Below are 16,794 nucleotides of genomic sequence, written 5' to 3' on the forward strand. Positions count from 1 at the left end.
CTTCTTAAATCCAGTCTGTATTTATTGCAGATGCAGCTAGTCATGCTTAATAGAGATATCCACATTGTCTGCAATTGTCCACAAACTGATGACCCTTCTCATAGAATGGGATTTTCAATCAGAAGAGATGATCCATTCCATCCTTTTGTATGGGAGCCTCATGTTTAAAGACCTTGCCCAGCAGTGAGTGCCATGGATTATAGACTCAGCATAGCCTGCAAGGCCAGTTCACATGAGTCAGAGGACTTTCTTGCTGGAGTGCAGTACAAAGTCACTAGTGTGATTAAGGGGCACATAAATAATACTTCCCGAGTGATGCTCTATTTAACTCAGCCTACCTTGCATTTGCAATTTAGCCAACATCCTCAATAAATTGATGGAGTAAACTATGGTCCAGGTTTTGTCAGAATAACTCCTACCAACTTGGTATTAAAAAGGCCTGGAAATTTGCTCTATCTGGAAATAAGCAGCCAGAATCTTCCAGGAATTAGTTACTGAAAAATTTTTGTTCTCTGGTGCTCTTGGTGCAATGTTTTCTTAAATGCTGACTCCAGTAAGCCTTTTCAGAAAGATAATTAAAGCTTTGGAAAGCAGCCATCAGCCATTTGAAAAACAGGTTCTTACTGAGCTGTTTATATATGGCAAGGGGGAACTTAGTTAAAGCACAGATTAAAGAGGACACTTGTTTAAAGCAAGGCTACTAAGGATGTATACATTATATGGTAAACATATTGACAAAACTGTCCTTCAAGAAAGATATTCAGAAAATTGGATTATCTACATTCTAACAAGATTATCCACTTAAAGGCCTCTGGAGATTTGTTGGCTGAATAAAAAGAGAAGAGAGATCTAGGCCGCACTCTAGCTAAGTATTTTTTCAGTTCTTTTTCTGCAATTAATTAAAAGAACATCCTCTCCTATTCCTAATCACTGTTCTGTGCCTCTGTGCAATCAGTACCTCATACCCTTAGATTTACTTCAATATGTAACAATTTGTTGAAGATGCTTTTCTCTTCATCTCATGCTGCTCACTCATGTGATGTCAAATCACCAGTGTAAACTGAACCCTGAGCAATTTTGGATTACTTGAAAGATCAGTAGTATTGCGTCACGCAAGGCCTTGAATGTGTTTATTCACATATATAAGGCAAAACCCCTCCTAACCAGTATCGCATTTTGAGTTTGGATTAAGTTGCCACTGGGAGTAGTGCTTGAACAGCATATAGTAGAGTACCATCATCCTTCATTACCAGAACAAGAGGATCGAGCTTTCCTTAGGAAAGTAAAGTAGAAAGGAAAGCTTTTCATGTCTTCTTGGTTCTGCAATAACCACACAATATTTGGAAGCAGTTTGCTTCTTCATTTACCTATTAAAGCAAATGCGTGCTGTAATTTGTATTTAACAAGTGGCTCTTAAAATTAATTGCATGAATTTTTAGCGTATGACTCATTTAAAAGTAAAGGCACCTTTCAAATAAAACCCTCTACTTCTCCAATGATTTAAAGAGTGTACTTTAAAATACTATAAGGGGGGATTTGAAGGTTCTTCTTCTATTGCTTCTAATATTTTTTTTATTATTTTGCTAATTCCTTTCACAAAGTATAAGTGCAGAAGTACTTTAAATAATAACAGGCTTATGAAATCCACCTGTTTCATTAATCCTGCTTTCTATTTAACTACATGCAATAGTTTTTCAAAGGCATTTTTGTAGAGCTTTCTTGGTCACACATGACAGCTGTGATTTTTAAGCTAACGTAATGTCAGACCACTCTGACTCCTGGGATGAAACAGTCAATGACATTTCATCATTTCCAAATTGGCTTCATGAATATTCACTACACTTCTTTAATTTTTTCCTACATATAATGCAATGCTTTTTGTTATGAGGAAGATAACCAGTTGGCTTTTCAATATGAACCTCTGAGAATATCCAAATACTGCCTCAGAAAGCTCAGATGAGTATTCCTACAAGTGAATGACTATTTATGGACCTTTTTGGTCCTTATGGATTTGGTTGTCACAGTTGGCTGTTTGGTTTCAGTTCAGTTCATAAAACTTGAAAGTCTGCAACTGTTCTGAAATGGTCTAGGTTCATAATAAACATCAAATGAATGCCTTTACTTTTTTCCAGTCTCAAGCAGTGCTTTTCATCACCATCTAACACCATTCAAGAATGAATCTGCCCCAAAAAAATCGCATCCAGTAATGGAAGGATATTGTTCTATTTAAGTGCCAAGATAAAAAATACCTTCCATATACTACATATACTTCCATTATACTACACCTTAAAGAACCAATATGTTCAGTAAGATATTCTCTACATCTCACACAGTAAAAATACAAAGAGATAATTACCCTTTCAAGAACCCGTATTTTCTTTCTTTGGTAGCATAAGCATGGTAATGAGACATTTTGGTGGCTGGGACAAACTCCAGCTCTTCTTTCCTACTGCACTTCCCCAGCCAGGCACTCCACCCTCCTTCCAGCCATCAAACAGCCAACAACCTTCTCTTTCTGCATGGCAATATCGTTTGTTGCTCCTGTCCTACACTTACTACTGTTCTGGACAACAAAAATTGCTTAACTGGACATGGTGCAGCTCTATCAATAGCTGTGCCTCCTTTTCCTCCCTGGCTGTGGGCACAGGATTGTCCTTCAAAGTCAGCATTTCTGGGACAGTGTTTCACAGATGTGAACAGCAAAACAGAAGCCAGCAGTGCCCAGTATGGAGGAAGGTGGTTAAATGCCGAGAATCAAGACCATTTCCCATCAAGCAAACTGCTGAAATGTTCCAATGTATTTGGTTTCTTGCTATCAACAGTGCTTGGGAACAGTGTCCTAACTTTCTCTCACTTTCATGAAATAATAATATTTCCAATTGAATTAATGTATCATCATTTAGATAAGAAGATTAAAATTGTGGTAAGTGAATTTGTATTTTTTTTATTTGAAGAGCTACTATGAAAATTGTTGGACGTGGTGCTTAGTGACATGGTTTATTGGGTGACAATGGTGGTAGTGGTATGGTTGGGCTAGATGGTCTTGAAGGTCTTTTTCAACCTTAATGATTCTATGATTCTCTGAAAATAATTATCCTGTGTCAGTGTGGTTGATTTCTTAGAATAAGGTGTGGGAATTAACACTGAAGATATCCTGAGATCATCAGGAGAAAATGTAATTATCCCAGATATGTTTTCTCCCTTGACTGCAGTGGGGGAGAACTCAACTTGCACTTTTGACAAAAACCTTTTTACATTACAATATCAAGATTCTTGTGGGTAGATGCTGGGTATGTGGTGAAAGCCTACTTCTTGTGACTTACATTTTAAGTACAATCTACTTTCTTCTTTTTTAGTTATTGCTTCATTCTTGGGACAGAATTAATAATTGTAATTTCTCCTCTCTTCTTTAGGTTGATATCAAATACTGGCCTTAGATTTTTACCTGTTGTCCAGAAGGTGCACTCCTTCCAGAAAGTTTTACTGTAAGTTGTAATGCTTTTAAAAGCTCCTTTTGAACATTTTGCTGTTCTAACAAAATCTTTCAAGATGTGATTGCCCTTATGCTTGCCTATTAGCTTCATGATAGCATTTTGGGTTGCAATTTTGTAGGCATTGATGTTAATGTCGCCTAAATGGTCTCAGTATTCTCTAGTTCTCCTTTCTATCAAGCATTGTAGCTTGCAGTCTACTGACTACTCTTCCATTAACTACATTATAAATGCACAGCCAGATGTCTCAGGGGACTACTAGTCCCCTGAGTTCTGTTTCAGTGGTTGAAATTCAAGCCAGGCTGGTGGAAGTGGAAATTTGTTGGCATCTGGTGACAATTCTCTAGCCTGCATAGAAGGAGTTGCTGATCTTGGTGCCATTTTCAGTAGACAGATGGCCACAACAAAGAAAACAAAAAACAAGGAAAAATAACTCTACCGTGCTCATTTTTTTTTTCACTGGTAATAAAACTGTCCAGGGAATAAATTATATTTTTCTAAGAAAATTTCCAGTGCCAACACACTTTTTTTCTGGAAAAAAAATGTATATATCAAAATTCGAGGTTTTTGATGGAAAAATATCTTGACATAAATTTTCCCATCAGTTCTGAGTATAACTGAATGCAGAAAACCTGAGAAATGGGCAAATATTTATTCTCTTCTTTTGAACAAGATATATTACTGGTGCATAGGACAAGTTTTGAATCTTCAAGTCCCTGATTAGAAGATTAAAATCTGCAGAAACATGAATCATGCAATTGTCTTAGTAAGAGCCATCAATATAAATAAAAATGCATAGAAAGCATACAGGGAGACACTTGAATATTGTATATCCATATAATATACAAAATACATTTCTGTAATACACTTGTAATTTTGAGAACTGCCCTTCAGGGCTCCTTGAAACCATCAAGCAAATACAATAGGTGTGGAGCTACAGAAACTTCCTCCCGCATACCTTTATCATCAGTCTTAACTAGACTTGAATTACCATGTTCTGCTGAGAAAGAGATATTTTCTTCAGGTGAAATTCCTTACTTTCTGTAAGAATAACTAGGCCTTGACATTGCTTAAGACCTGAAGGAGACCTTAGTTCAAACCCCACTGAGGTCAATAAGAAGATTCTTGCTGGCATCAGTTGTGCCAATATTTAAATCTCAAAGATAGATCTTGATGGGTTATTGAGGTTTATAAGGGCCTCATTGTTTCCCCATAGCAGTAGGAAACTTTTGCTTCTATGGCTGCTGCACTCCCTCCCTATTCCTACCTCTGCTGATCTCAACGTGCAGAAGTGTGGAAGTGTCAGCTAATGCAGTGTTGTGAATGGTAACACAGTTGTGGTTAAATAACTGTCAGTGCAAGATAATTTTGGAATGGCTTTTAACTTCAAGCTTTGCAGATAATTCATTTTGTTCCATGCTTTCCAACAGAAACAGCATGAAAACAACCATATCCCCAGTCTAAATTATGAGTAATACTGTTTAACTTCTTTGAGGTCTATTTTGAGCAAGCAACAGAATGTATATCTGCCGTTCTTTTTGTGCATCAGTCAAAACTGCTGAAAGACTGAAATGCATACTTGTCACTTCAACAAACTGAACTGACAGGGGTCCCATGTCTGAAGTTCTTAAGCACATACAAAAGCTTATAATCAAACACATTGACATTAGGAGGGAAACTATTCATGGAACTATATTCATTTAGGTACCCTGCTGAATCAGGCCAAAAAGGCTAATAGCTTTTCCATCTTCTGTTTGGGAGGCTCAGAGAAGTGGTGGCCTCCCAACCACTCAACTTGCATTTTCTGAATAGTGTATTTTCTGGAGGAACTATTCCATCCACATTAGGGTTATGAGACCAAGGTTCTATGCATTCTAATGGCTTAAACCATTCTGGGAGGCAGGTATGGGGATGTGGAGAACAAGAATATAGAAATGCTTTGCCTTTACCTTTTTCTGTCAGAAAGGTTTGCTCTCTTAAAAACTCAAGTCATCAGCCTTTGCATAAAACAGTTCCTCAGACTGAATATAAGAAAAAATACCATGTTTGAAATATCTTTGCATATTGAGAGGCTTACAGACATGCAAAAAGGTGTAGTTTATATTGTATTTTATTTTTCAGAGATATTCAAGACAATATCAATATACGTACAATTGAAAGAAATTCATTCATGGGCCTGAGTTCTGAAAGTGTGATTCTGTGAGTAAGACATAACAAACCCATTCTTCTTCTTTCTAGCTTGTTCCTTCTTCAGAAATGGGTTGAGAGGATGGTCTCTTTTCTATCAGCTTCCAAATTCAATTATAAGTTTTAGACTTCTCCTCTACCTCCAAAATCTCTGTATTCTGCTTTACTGTCATGAAAAATGAATGCTTTTGTGGTTTTTGTTGTATTCTAATTCTGGCCCTAATTTTAGAACCACAGTGTAGAATGAATTTCATAATTACTGGTGCCAAGGTTAAATGTATTCCACCTACAACAACAACTCATGTGGTACAAATTGTGTTCAAAAGGATGGTGTGACATAAATATTTACAGTCAGACACATCATTCAAAGAAGTTTATTACTCAGGCAAAATATATGTAGATGTTTTGGAAATATGGTATATTTGTATACAGAGTTAATGCATTGATACAGGCCAGTTCACTATGCAGTTTCATGCTGTGTGGTTAGATGACTTTTTGTTTGATTTGAACGGTCATGTTTTTTAATAAACTACTTAGCTTCTTTGATCCTTTCTGTTAGTATATCAAAATGCATTGTGTGCTTAATAACAAGCTGCCTTAATTTTGCCTAGCCAGAGTGGAAAAATTTCCCAGTGTGTGTGCCATTTACCTCTCATACCAAAACAGGCAAGCAAGAACTGATTGATTTGGTTCGCATTGATTTTGGTGGGACACAGTCAGGCCACCAATACTTGAAGAGAGGACAGTAAAAAGTCACTTGACTGTTACTTCTCCTTTTTCCCTATCAGTTGTCCACAATCTGTATGTCAAGTTCCCTGAAGTTTTTAAACAGACAGACACAAACACACACACAGCTGAGATATGCATTCAGTTAACTCAAACATATTCAAGTAACAATACACCAAATGTACTTATTTTTCTCCTCTGATAATAGTATTTGCTAACTACATAAGACTTGTTTTTGTCAGACTACTACATAACACATACCTTATTTATTTCCATAATACTACTATGGGGTGAGATATACATGCCGGATTTTAGTGGGATTTGACATCCCTATACCACTCAAGCATTCCAAACACCCAGGACCCAATGAACCTCCGCAGTGTGGGGAGAGCCAGTTTTACTAGGTTTACTGTAGCAGGCTCCCAGCATGTTCAAGCCAGTAATTTGGATTACATCTAAGCTTACTCTATGCAGGGGTCAATACAGAGCAGGTGAATTTTAAGTGGGTTTTAAATATACTGATCTAGCCAGGGACTTGTGAGTAAAAGCCCATATGTCCAAGCTCTGGATCTGTGCCTCTATTGTCACTTGTTGCTATCATAAGACTTCCAGTTTATTCAGGGGAGTCAGTAAGGATGCTGGTTGAAGTGAGGAGAGAATTTGTCTCAATAGAAGCTTGTCCAGGTAACAATGCAGAAAGAACTACAATGAAACCTTGGGATTTAGTTAAAATTTTGTTTTCTCTTTTTACTGCTTGAATGCAATTTACCAGGTGACAGGAGTCCACACTGCATGGCAACAGTAATTCAGATTTTATGTCCTTAGTATCTCATTGTATTAGCATAATATTCAGTGAGAGAAAACAGTAAGAGCTAATCCAGTGATTAAATGCATCTATATCAGTTTGGCAGCTATGAATGGGTAAGACCAATGTAATGTAATAAATGTTTTAAATGCTATAAGCAGGGACATGTCTCTCCTGTGTGCCTGCTCAGTCATGTCTAATAGTGTATGAAAGCGAAGGGGACAGTGACAGTTTTCTTGATCTGACCTGACAGACACTGGAATTATGCACATCTGCCTTCCATGGTCTAAAGAGTAATCCTTTCAACCAGACCCATAACTGATTTTCATGATGACCTGAGCTCACCACCTCAGACCTCAGATAAGTGGGTCACTTGCATGCTCAGTTTTCAGTGTGAATTAGAAACCCTACATCCATGTTTGCTGATAGTTTTATTAAATCATGCCAGTTTTGCCACCTATCAAGCTTGTCATGCCCTGTTGGAAAGAGCATGAGTTACAAAGCAACAAGATGAAAGATTGCTCTGTAAAGATGATAAATATAACTAACTCAAGTGTAAATTTTCAGAACCGTGAAGGGAAGAGATGGAAAGACATTAAACATTAATTACTTAATGCACTTCAGTAAAAACTTGGCAGAAAGCCCCCCCAGTTCACTACCTGTGTCTTCTCTCAGGAGAAGGATCCTGGGGAGATGGGGAGCAGGAAGGCAATATAATTTGAAGAGACAGCAGGTGCAGGAAGAACCAGGCAGTTTGTTACTAGCCTCATCCTTTTTTACTTCCTGGGTCTTGTTTTTTTTGTTGTTGTTGTTGTTGTTTTGGTTTGGGTTTTGGTTTGTTTGTTGTTTTTTTTTTTGTTAGTTTGTTTTGATTTGTTTTTGTTTTTGTGTTTTGTTATTTGTTTGGTTGGTTTTTGTTTTGGTTTGATTTTTTTTTTTTTTTTTTTTTTTTTTTGTAATTATAGGCAAAGGTTAAGCTATTTCAAAAGCATCTTGAAAAAAAACATCTTGTAGATGGCACCAACAGCACCAGAAAGGTTCTGATCTCACCCATTCTGGGATTAACCTGGACCAGCTTTGTTAGATTCACTGGAGGCTTTCCAGGGCAGCAGAGCAGCACCAGTGTCTTAATCAGTTCTACTTATGTTTCAGAAACTTACTGTAGCTGTCATCTCTTACGGTAATGCTGATCTTCCCTGTTCATACCTGTATCTAAATCCTTCCTGTAACTATTGGGAGCTTATCAGCTGGGATTCATAGAAATATCATAATTTAAGCATTTATTTAAAAATTTTACTTGTTTGAGATCCTTTTCACTGATTTTAATTACATACATATAAACTGTGAACATGTATAAGAACATTTTTTATTTCTCTGTTGCAGATGGCTAAATAAAAATGGGATTCAGGAAATTGAGAATCATGCATTTAATGGAACCTATCTGGATGAGCTGTAACTATTTCTGTTGTTTACTATTCTGAAAATAAATTATTAGAAGGTAGCTATTTCTGCAAGATATTTTTTTTTATTTATTTCAGATTGTTTTAGCATCAATATTGTGTTTTTCAGAAACCTAAGTGACAATCAAAACTTAGAAAAATTACCAAATGAGGTCTTCCAAGGAGCCAACGGGCCTGTTGTTTTGTAAGTAATATTCAGATTTGACTTTTGTTTGTTTTTTTTGTTTGTTTGTTTGTTTGTTTGTTTGTTCTCATCATTAAGCCCCCAGAAAAGGTCAAAGAAGAACATATGAATACAAGCCTGGATTTCAACATCTCACAACTCCTGCAATTCAAAATTGGAGGTGTAGTTCTGAATATAAAAAACTGGAAGCCAAGTCAGTCTAGATCCATGTTTTCACTCTTTCCTCAGGGTTTTTGAAGTATTTGCATCCAGGGATTTATATCCAGATTCACCACACAGTGAATCACCATAACGGTGGATTAGCTGAGTTAGTTCTCAGTGCTTAAATCTGAATTGCTCCCCCTTGAACTATTTAAAACCAGTGAAGATCTGCCCTGCATCTCTAAAGCTTAGTCCTAAAGATAAAATCCCTACCCTGCAGGGACAGGGATCCCTATATATATATATATAGGGATATATATATATATACACGCATATATATATTACACATATATATCACACAGTTACAGCAGGATCTCTTTGGTGGGTGGTAGGCTGGAAAGCAAGATCTCAGCAATAGAGTTCAACAATAAGATGCTCACATCTATCAGTCATCAGCACCTCATGCTACACTTTGACAAGTTGTAAAACACCTGTGAGTGTGCACAACTTCTTGTGAGCACCAGCCACAGAACATAACACTTGCAGCAAAGACAATGATGTCTTTTTTTGTGTCACAAATTCATAGGCTCTTTTCTTTCTTCCCATTTTTTCTGGATGTCCAGAGAAAGCTAGGAGTCACCCAGAAAAGGTGAAAGCAGGTATTGGGAGCTGCTGGAAGATTTTACACAGAGATTAAAGTGGTTAGAAATCTAAAAAAATGAGAGGAGAAAATGACTAGTTAACTTTGAGTTCAGATAAGAGCACTCCTGAAGGCCTTTTTACATGTTGTTATGACACACCTATGCTACACCAATGATAGAAAGAGCTAACCTATGGGTTACCGCATTCTTCCCTGTTACCATCACTCCTTCAGTGACTTTCTCCTTTGGAAAAGACTAGCAGTGGAGTATCTTTTCAGCATCTTTTCAGCAATAACATCATTGATGTTTCTTTGGAAAAGCATTGTTTCCTGTAGCAAAGAGTAAAAGCATTTTCTTTGCAAGTCGTAGCTGATTCACAAGGTTTATCAAATAGATTTGTCTGTAGTTCAGACTCATTTGATAGTTCAATTTCTAACACTAAGTTATTTGTGCAAGAAGTTTTCTATTCCATTACTTGTATATCCACTGTTCTATGGATGGGAAATTACCTTTTTATCCTGACTGAGATCAAGAAAGCTACATCTGTCACTATAGCTTACACCTCGAATGTGCTTTGTGGAAATGATTGACCCATAATAATATCTTTGCTGGGAAAAACAGTGCTGTTGAAATAAAATTTGTGTTGCAAATTGCAATGTTTTATTAGACTGAATGTCAGGATGTTTTAACTCTTGTTCTTCCTGAGCCAGTGCTCTACAGTCAATTAATAACAACTCCTATTTTATATTTCAGAATATTGAAACAGCATGAAAGATAGTCAAACACAAATAGTAATGTCAGAAAGCACAAGCCTTAGCACCTTGTCTGCTTCATACTTGGCTGCACAGTTTCAGCAATCAATGCCTTTTGGAAAGACATCAAGTTTTGAGTTACAGAATTTCAGTACTGACAGTAAGCAAGTAAATCAAATGCCTAATTAATCCCACACATATATACATTCTTTCTATACAGAAATACACTTTATTGCTAACTTGAAATTTTGTAGCTTCACTTTTCATCCACATTGTCTCGTTTAGTCTTTTCCTGGTGCTCCCATAGCTGTAGCAGCCTACATGAGCTTTTACTGGAGACCCTACACAACTCTTCATTCCACAAGCATTAAGATCATATTGGGAGTACCAGCAAATTAAAGGAAGCTGTAGGAAGCCTCACAGATTCCCCATCTCTATAAATATAATTCAGCTGCTTAATGATGGTCCATTCTGGGCTGAGTTCTCTGGCTGTGTCCTGCCTCAGAAACAGGGCAAGGTATGTCTGTGGTCTGTCCTGTCCTTGCAATTTGTTTTTGACAGAAAACACACATATGTTGGCCATGGGAGAGCTCCAGTAGATCCCCAGCTAGACAGCTGAATCCCTGAAGCACAGCCAGAGAGTAGTTTAGATACAACTGCTTAGAAAATTGGTCTCACTGATCACTCCTCTCTGATGTCTGTTCTTGCTCTCTTGCTATGTTCCTTTCAGACCTAAACGGGACTATCAGCTGGTCAGTATTTTGACCAACCCCAGTAACTGATTCCCAGAGGAAAAGGGAAGTGTTTGTAAGAAAAGTCAGATTCATTTCACTGTTCCTGCACCGGCTGCTGTCAAAGCTGATGACTAGCAGCCAAGCATTAATAATACGACGTATTCCTGTCACTGATGCTTTCTGGTTTGATTTCTTCTGCTATTTTATCTTCTAGTTCATCTTGCTTATTTAATTTACCATTCCTGTAACTAGGAAAACATCCCAAAGAAACTCTGCGCTGAGTTCTGCTTCTGCTCGATGATGATTCAATGGATAAAGCAACCAAACTACATACACAACATCTGTGTTTCTGTCTGGGGGGGGGGGGGGGGTATAGTCTGCTGATGGTGTATCAATAACTATCCCTAACAGGCATCTAACAGGCATCCCAGCAAGCCCTGCAGTAGTTTACAAAGCACTTTCCTCAGCTCACTTTGGTTTATGGACAATAATGAACAGAAAAAAAAAAAAAAAAAACAAAAAAAAAAACACTTTTTAAAAGAAGAAGAATTTTCATGGGAAAATATTGAATATTTATGAAATTGTTTAGATATGGCCAGAGACCCAGTAATATTTTAGCTGCTGGAATATCAAGGTGATATTCCTATTCATATTTGCTTGTTACTTCTATGCAGTATAATAACAGTTCGGAGGTACTGAAGATTTCTGGCTAATGAGACTAGGAAAACATTTCTGATTCTTGTTCAGAATTATGAACCCTTGTGAAGTTCTGTAGGCTCTTATTGATGCCATGAGTGATACTGTCTGTGGATTTAAATAGAAAGCTGCTTTTGGTGAATAATGAACATGTTCTCTAGGTGACAGTTTTCATTAGGCAGTGAACTAAGGACAATAGTCAGTCAATGAAACAACTGAGATTGTTCACTGCAACCCAATTACTACTTTAGGTGTCTAAGTCAGAAATCAAAAGCCTAAAATTTCTCTTCAGCTGCTCCTGTGAGACACAGATCAGTCCTAAAAGAACCTCAGGACCAAACCTTGGCTTCTCTCAGCCTGACCTGCAGAAGTATTTCTGCTTCCACCAGCCCATCTTGTCCTTGTTCACAGAAGTTATGACCCTAGGTCAGGGCAGCAGCATGTGGTCCATCTTCATTCCTTTGGTTCCACAATTCACTGTCCAGTTGGCAACTGAAGCTGACAGCAAGCTACAGGTGTTAATACCCCAATATGAAAACAGGCATACCAGTGGGGCAGGCACAGACTGCCTTCTGAAGGTGTTAACTGAAGGTGGGATATTCTTTCAGAGCCTGGATCCAAACCCTCCAGCTATGGGCACAGTATCGACACAAAGATCCTCTTTACCCACAGCCAGTAACTGCTTTATTAGATGAATATACATTTCTTAGATGTGACCACCCTACCCTACAGACAGAGTCAAAACAGAGACATTTTCTGGTATTAATTCTGGTTTTCAGAGAGGAAAAGAGGTGCAAATGTGCATGTTGTACATAGAGAGGGTCTGAACTTCATTGTACACTGCCAAAACTTTGTCTCCCCTTCAAGTAGCACCACTCTACTGCATTAATATGGTAATAAAAGCAATTTGTGCCTGTTATGTAATAGAGATAAAATAATATGTTGTCCTGATATCGTACTGTTATAGATTAATTTACCTTGGGAGGGGAGGCATGGAGAAAATGGCAAATATTGTCAGTTCTATTCCCTTGTTAGGGGGAATTTTTTTCTTTTGTGAGAGAATAAAAAAGAGCAGCCTCAGCAAACACTGCATTCTGCATTACTCTCATGCCATAAGAGCATGGGAGCTAAGGGAGGACAGGGTGGTTTTTATGTAGTCCATTTCACTGTTGATCTAAGAGAAAGAAGTATGCACTTCTGCTGTCACAAGCTGAGGGACACCGTCTGTTCCTAGCCAAGGAAATATGTGGATGTTTTGCCCCAGCTGTTACCACCCTGGAGCCATGGAGACAGGTTCTGTGGAGATGGAGCACCACTAGTCCTTCTTCCCTTTCCCTACCTGTGTAGCGCAAGTCATGAATTAGTGTTTGCATAATGTTTTTCCCCCTGAAAGCCTCGCTGTTACTCTCTGTGATATGTTTGTAGCTGCTGCTTCTGTTGCTGCCTTTCATAGCCCATCCCACACAATAATTGCCTTCCACATAAATGCACCTCTCCTAACCTCCTGTAATCTTACTCCTTTGCTTCAGTCTGTATTCTTTGGTTTTTAAACCTCTGGAAATATTTCAATATTTTTGTTCTTCAAAGTTTGAACTACATCACTTCTGTCTCTCTTTAGTCTCTTTTCCTTCTTAATTAGTACAAAATCTGGTATCCTCAACATCTCCTCACATCTGTAACCTCCCGTGAGATTCTCTCTTTGTGTTTATTGCCTTTTCCATGGTAGGCTTTGCATGATGTGATGTTCATGAAGAACATCACAAAATTCTCTTGTGAGTTCATCAATCTATTTCATCAACCTTTTTATTTATTTATTTACTTACTTACTTACTTATTCCGCCTGTAACAGCATTCTTGGACGAGCAGTGTGTTTCTTTTGGTATTTACTAAACCTATAATCATATGGATCTAATAGTTTATGTCACTGCTAATCTTTACCCAGAGGGTTGTGGGATCTTTTTCTTTTTTCTCAAATCAGACTAACTTCACTTGATTGTTGTTTGCAATGAATATTATTTAATGTTTCATTGAGAAACTCTTAATTTATCACCTGAACCTGTTTTCAGCACAAATTTCCAGCTGATCTCTTTTTAATCGGTACTCTGATACTGACTAGGACAGTCTAAAACACGTATCTACTGTAGAGCTGAAGTAAATTTGTTTTTTATCATAATTTTCATATGTTTTTTTAAAGGGATATTTCCAGGACAAAAATCAGTTTCCTGCCAGGTCACGGATTAGAACTCATTAAGAAGCTAAGAGCAAGGTCTACATATAATTTAAAAAAACTTCCTGATTTAAGCAAATTTAGATCATTGATTGAGGCAAATTTCACCTATCCTAGCCATTGCTGTGCATTTACAAACTGGAAAAGACAAAAGTAAGTGACTTCATTTGTTTCTCTTTTTGATGCTTCTCAGACATTGATAGTGAATTAAACAAACTTCTTCAAAATCTGGATATAAATAAACATATAATACATACATGTTTATTCATGTTACACAGTGTACTGCCTCTCCATTCCAGGTTGGTAATAAATTTTGATAGTTGTACTAGCATCACTATTATCTCCAGCTAAGACTCTAGACCACATTCGTCATAGGGTCATCTCTCACTGGGACCTGCTGTCCTGGATCAGCCTGGAGCCACACTGAAGATATCCGACAAGAAACATGATGATAACTTTTCAGGAGGTAACTGGAAGGATATTTGTGTTTCCAGAGAAGCTGGTAAATACCTTGCCACCAATTCACATGGGTGACAGAACTACGGAGTGGGGTTAACCTCTTAACCTCAGGAAGCCACACTGATGTTGGAACCAAATAGAACAGAAGAGAACAAAACAGAACAGTTCAGTTGTAAGGGACTTACGAAATCATTAAGTCCAACCACCTGACCACTTCAGGGCTAACCAAAAGTTAAAGCATATTAATGAGGGTGTTGTCCAAATGCCTCTTGAGCACTGACAGGCACAGGGCATCAACTGTCTCACTGGTGTTTGAGCTCCCTCACAGTAAAGATGTGTTTCCTAATATCCAGTTGAACCTCCTCTGGTGCAGCTTTGTACCATTCCCATGTGTCCTATCATTGGTTACCAGGGAAAAGAGACCAGCACCTCCCCCTCTATTTCCCCTCCACAGGAAGTAGTAGAGAGATGTCACCTCTTAGCCTCCATTTCTCCAGACTAGACAGAATCACAGAATCACAGAATTTTCTAGGTTGGAAGAGACCTCAAGGTCATCGAGTCCAACCTCCAACCTAACGCTAACAGCCCTCCACTAAACCATATCCCTAAGCTCTACATCTAAGCGTCTTTTGAAGACTTCCAGGGATGGTGACTCCACCACTTCCCTGGGCAGCCTGTTCCAATGCCTCACAACCCTTTCAGTGAAGAAGTTCTTCCTAACATCTAACCTAAAACTCCCCTGGCTCAACTTAAGCCCATTCCCCCTCGTCCTGTCACCAGGCACGTGGGAGAACAGGCCAACCCCCACCTCGCTACAGCCTCCCTTGAGGTACCTAAAAAGAGCGATAAGGTCACCCCTGAGCCTCCTCTTCTCCAGGCTGAACAAGCCCAGCTCCCTCAGCCGCTCCTCGTAGGACTTGTTCTCCAGGCCCCTCACCAGCTTTGTCGCCCTTCTCTGCACCCGCTCAAGAATCTCCATGTCCTTCTTGTAGCGAGGGGCCCAAAACTGAACACAGTACTCGAGGTGCGGCTTCACCAGAGCTGAGTACAGGGGGACGATCACCTCCCTAGCCCTGCTGGTCACGCTGTTCCTGATACAAGCCAGGATGCCGTTGGCCTTCTTGGCCACCTGAGCACACTGCTCAGGTGACAATACAAGAGTCCTCAGCCTCTACTCATAGCACGTGCCTTCCAGCCCTTTTACTGGTATTGTCCTCCTCTGGATGCTTTCAAGTATCTTAACATCCTTTTTATATTGTGGATCCCAGAACTGCACACTATATTCAAGGTGAGGCCTCACCAATGCTAAATATAGTGGGAGAATCACCTCTGCCACAGATACTTCATCTGTCACATCTACATACACATGATTTTTGGACATAATTTCTGAAATGGTTGAGCTAGAGCAATCCCCTTAAACTCAAATTCACTGGGTCAGGGAGGTCTTTTTAGACTCCCAAACTAATTTTCAGTACTTGTTTTAATTTGCCATCATCAAGATGCACTGAGACTTCAGGTATGAAGTGACTCACATTGAGTATTTTCAGCTGCTCAGATAAACCTTAAATGTTACATGTGATCTAATGAACCTCATGAATTTGTGCCACTGGAAAACCTGAATGATTGGTTCCTGTGGGAACACGTTATTGTTTGAAATTCTTCTTTTACTGGAAGTCCTCAAAAACTTGGAAATTGCCATGGCAGAAAAAAACAAAAACAAAAACAAAAACAAAACAAAACAAAAAAAAAATGTTATGGATCATTGTTATAATTCAAGACATTGTCTTCAGAACATGCCTAAAATTTCAAAGAAAAGTAAAACCATGCATAAACAGTACAAACTATTTGTAAATTTCATTTAGATACTTATAATAGCCGTTTATTTTACTTTTAGTAGTGTATTGTCACCTGGCAATGAAAGATGCCTGGTCCTGCTATGCTGATAGCTAGTACATATCACCTATACGTGTGTTGAAAAACTAGATTGGAAAAGTGCAAGTTTGATATTGGACACTACAGTGGTAAGGAAAGTACCTGGCAGAATCCATCCCTCATTGCCAGTTTCTGATCCAAAATTCTAAACTTTTTGCTGCAAGTGGTTATCAGCAGGTGATATTTTCACATATTTTCTACAGGCTTACTCAGGCACAGTGCTTGGTTGCCTGCTAATTAGAAATGGTTCCAGTCCTTCCAGTGTGGTGGCAGAGTGGTATTTCCAATGAGTTCAAAGGAAGCATGTTTAGTTCTAAAAAGATAAATCAGCAAAGGGATTTTTGATGTCACTTTATCAT

At 38.4% G+C, this 16,794-nt stretch overlaps 1 protein-coding gene across 1 annotated transcript in view; it reads left to right on the top strand.

Moving 5' to 3' along the window:
* Positions 1–16,794, top strand: part of LOC116488050 (follicle-stimulating hormone receptor-like) — an 83,915-nt gene that overhangs the window by 60,324 nt on the left and 6,797 nt on the right. The window contains 5 exon segments of the mRNA XM_032185345.1: positions 3,414–3,485; positions 5,613–5,690; positions 8,593–8,661; positions 8,779–8,853; positions 14,012–14,197. Coding sequence (XP_032041236.1) covers positions 3,414–3,485; positions 5,613–5,690; positions 8,593–8,661; positions 8,779–8,853; positions 14,012–14,197 — 480 coding nt within the window.

The sequence above is a fragment of the Aythya fuligula genome, chromosome 3, assembly GCF_009819795.1.
Source record: "Aythya fuligula isolate bAytFul2 chromosome 3, bAytFul2.pri, whole genome shotgun sequence".
NCBI classification, from domain to species: Eukaryota; Metazoa; Chordata; class Aves; order Anseriformes; family Anatidae; genus Aythya; species Aythya fuligula.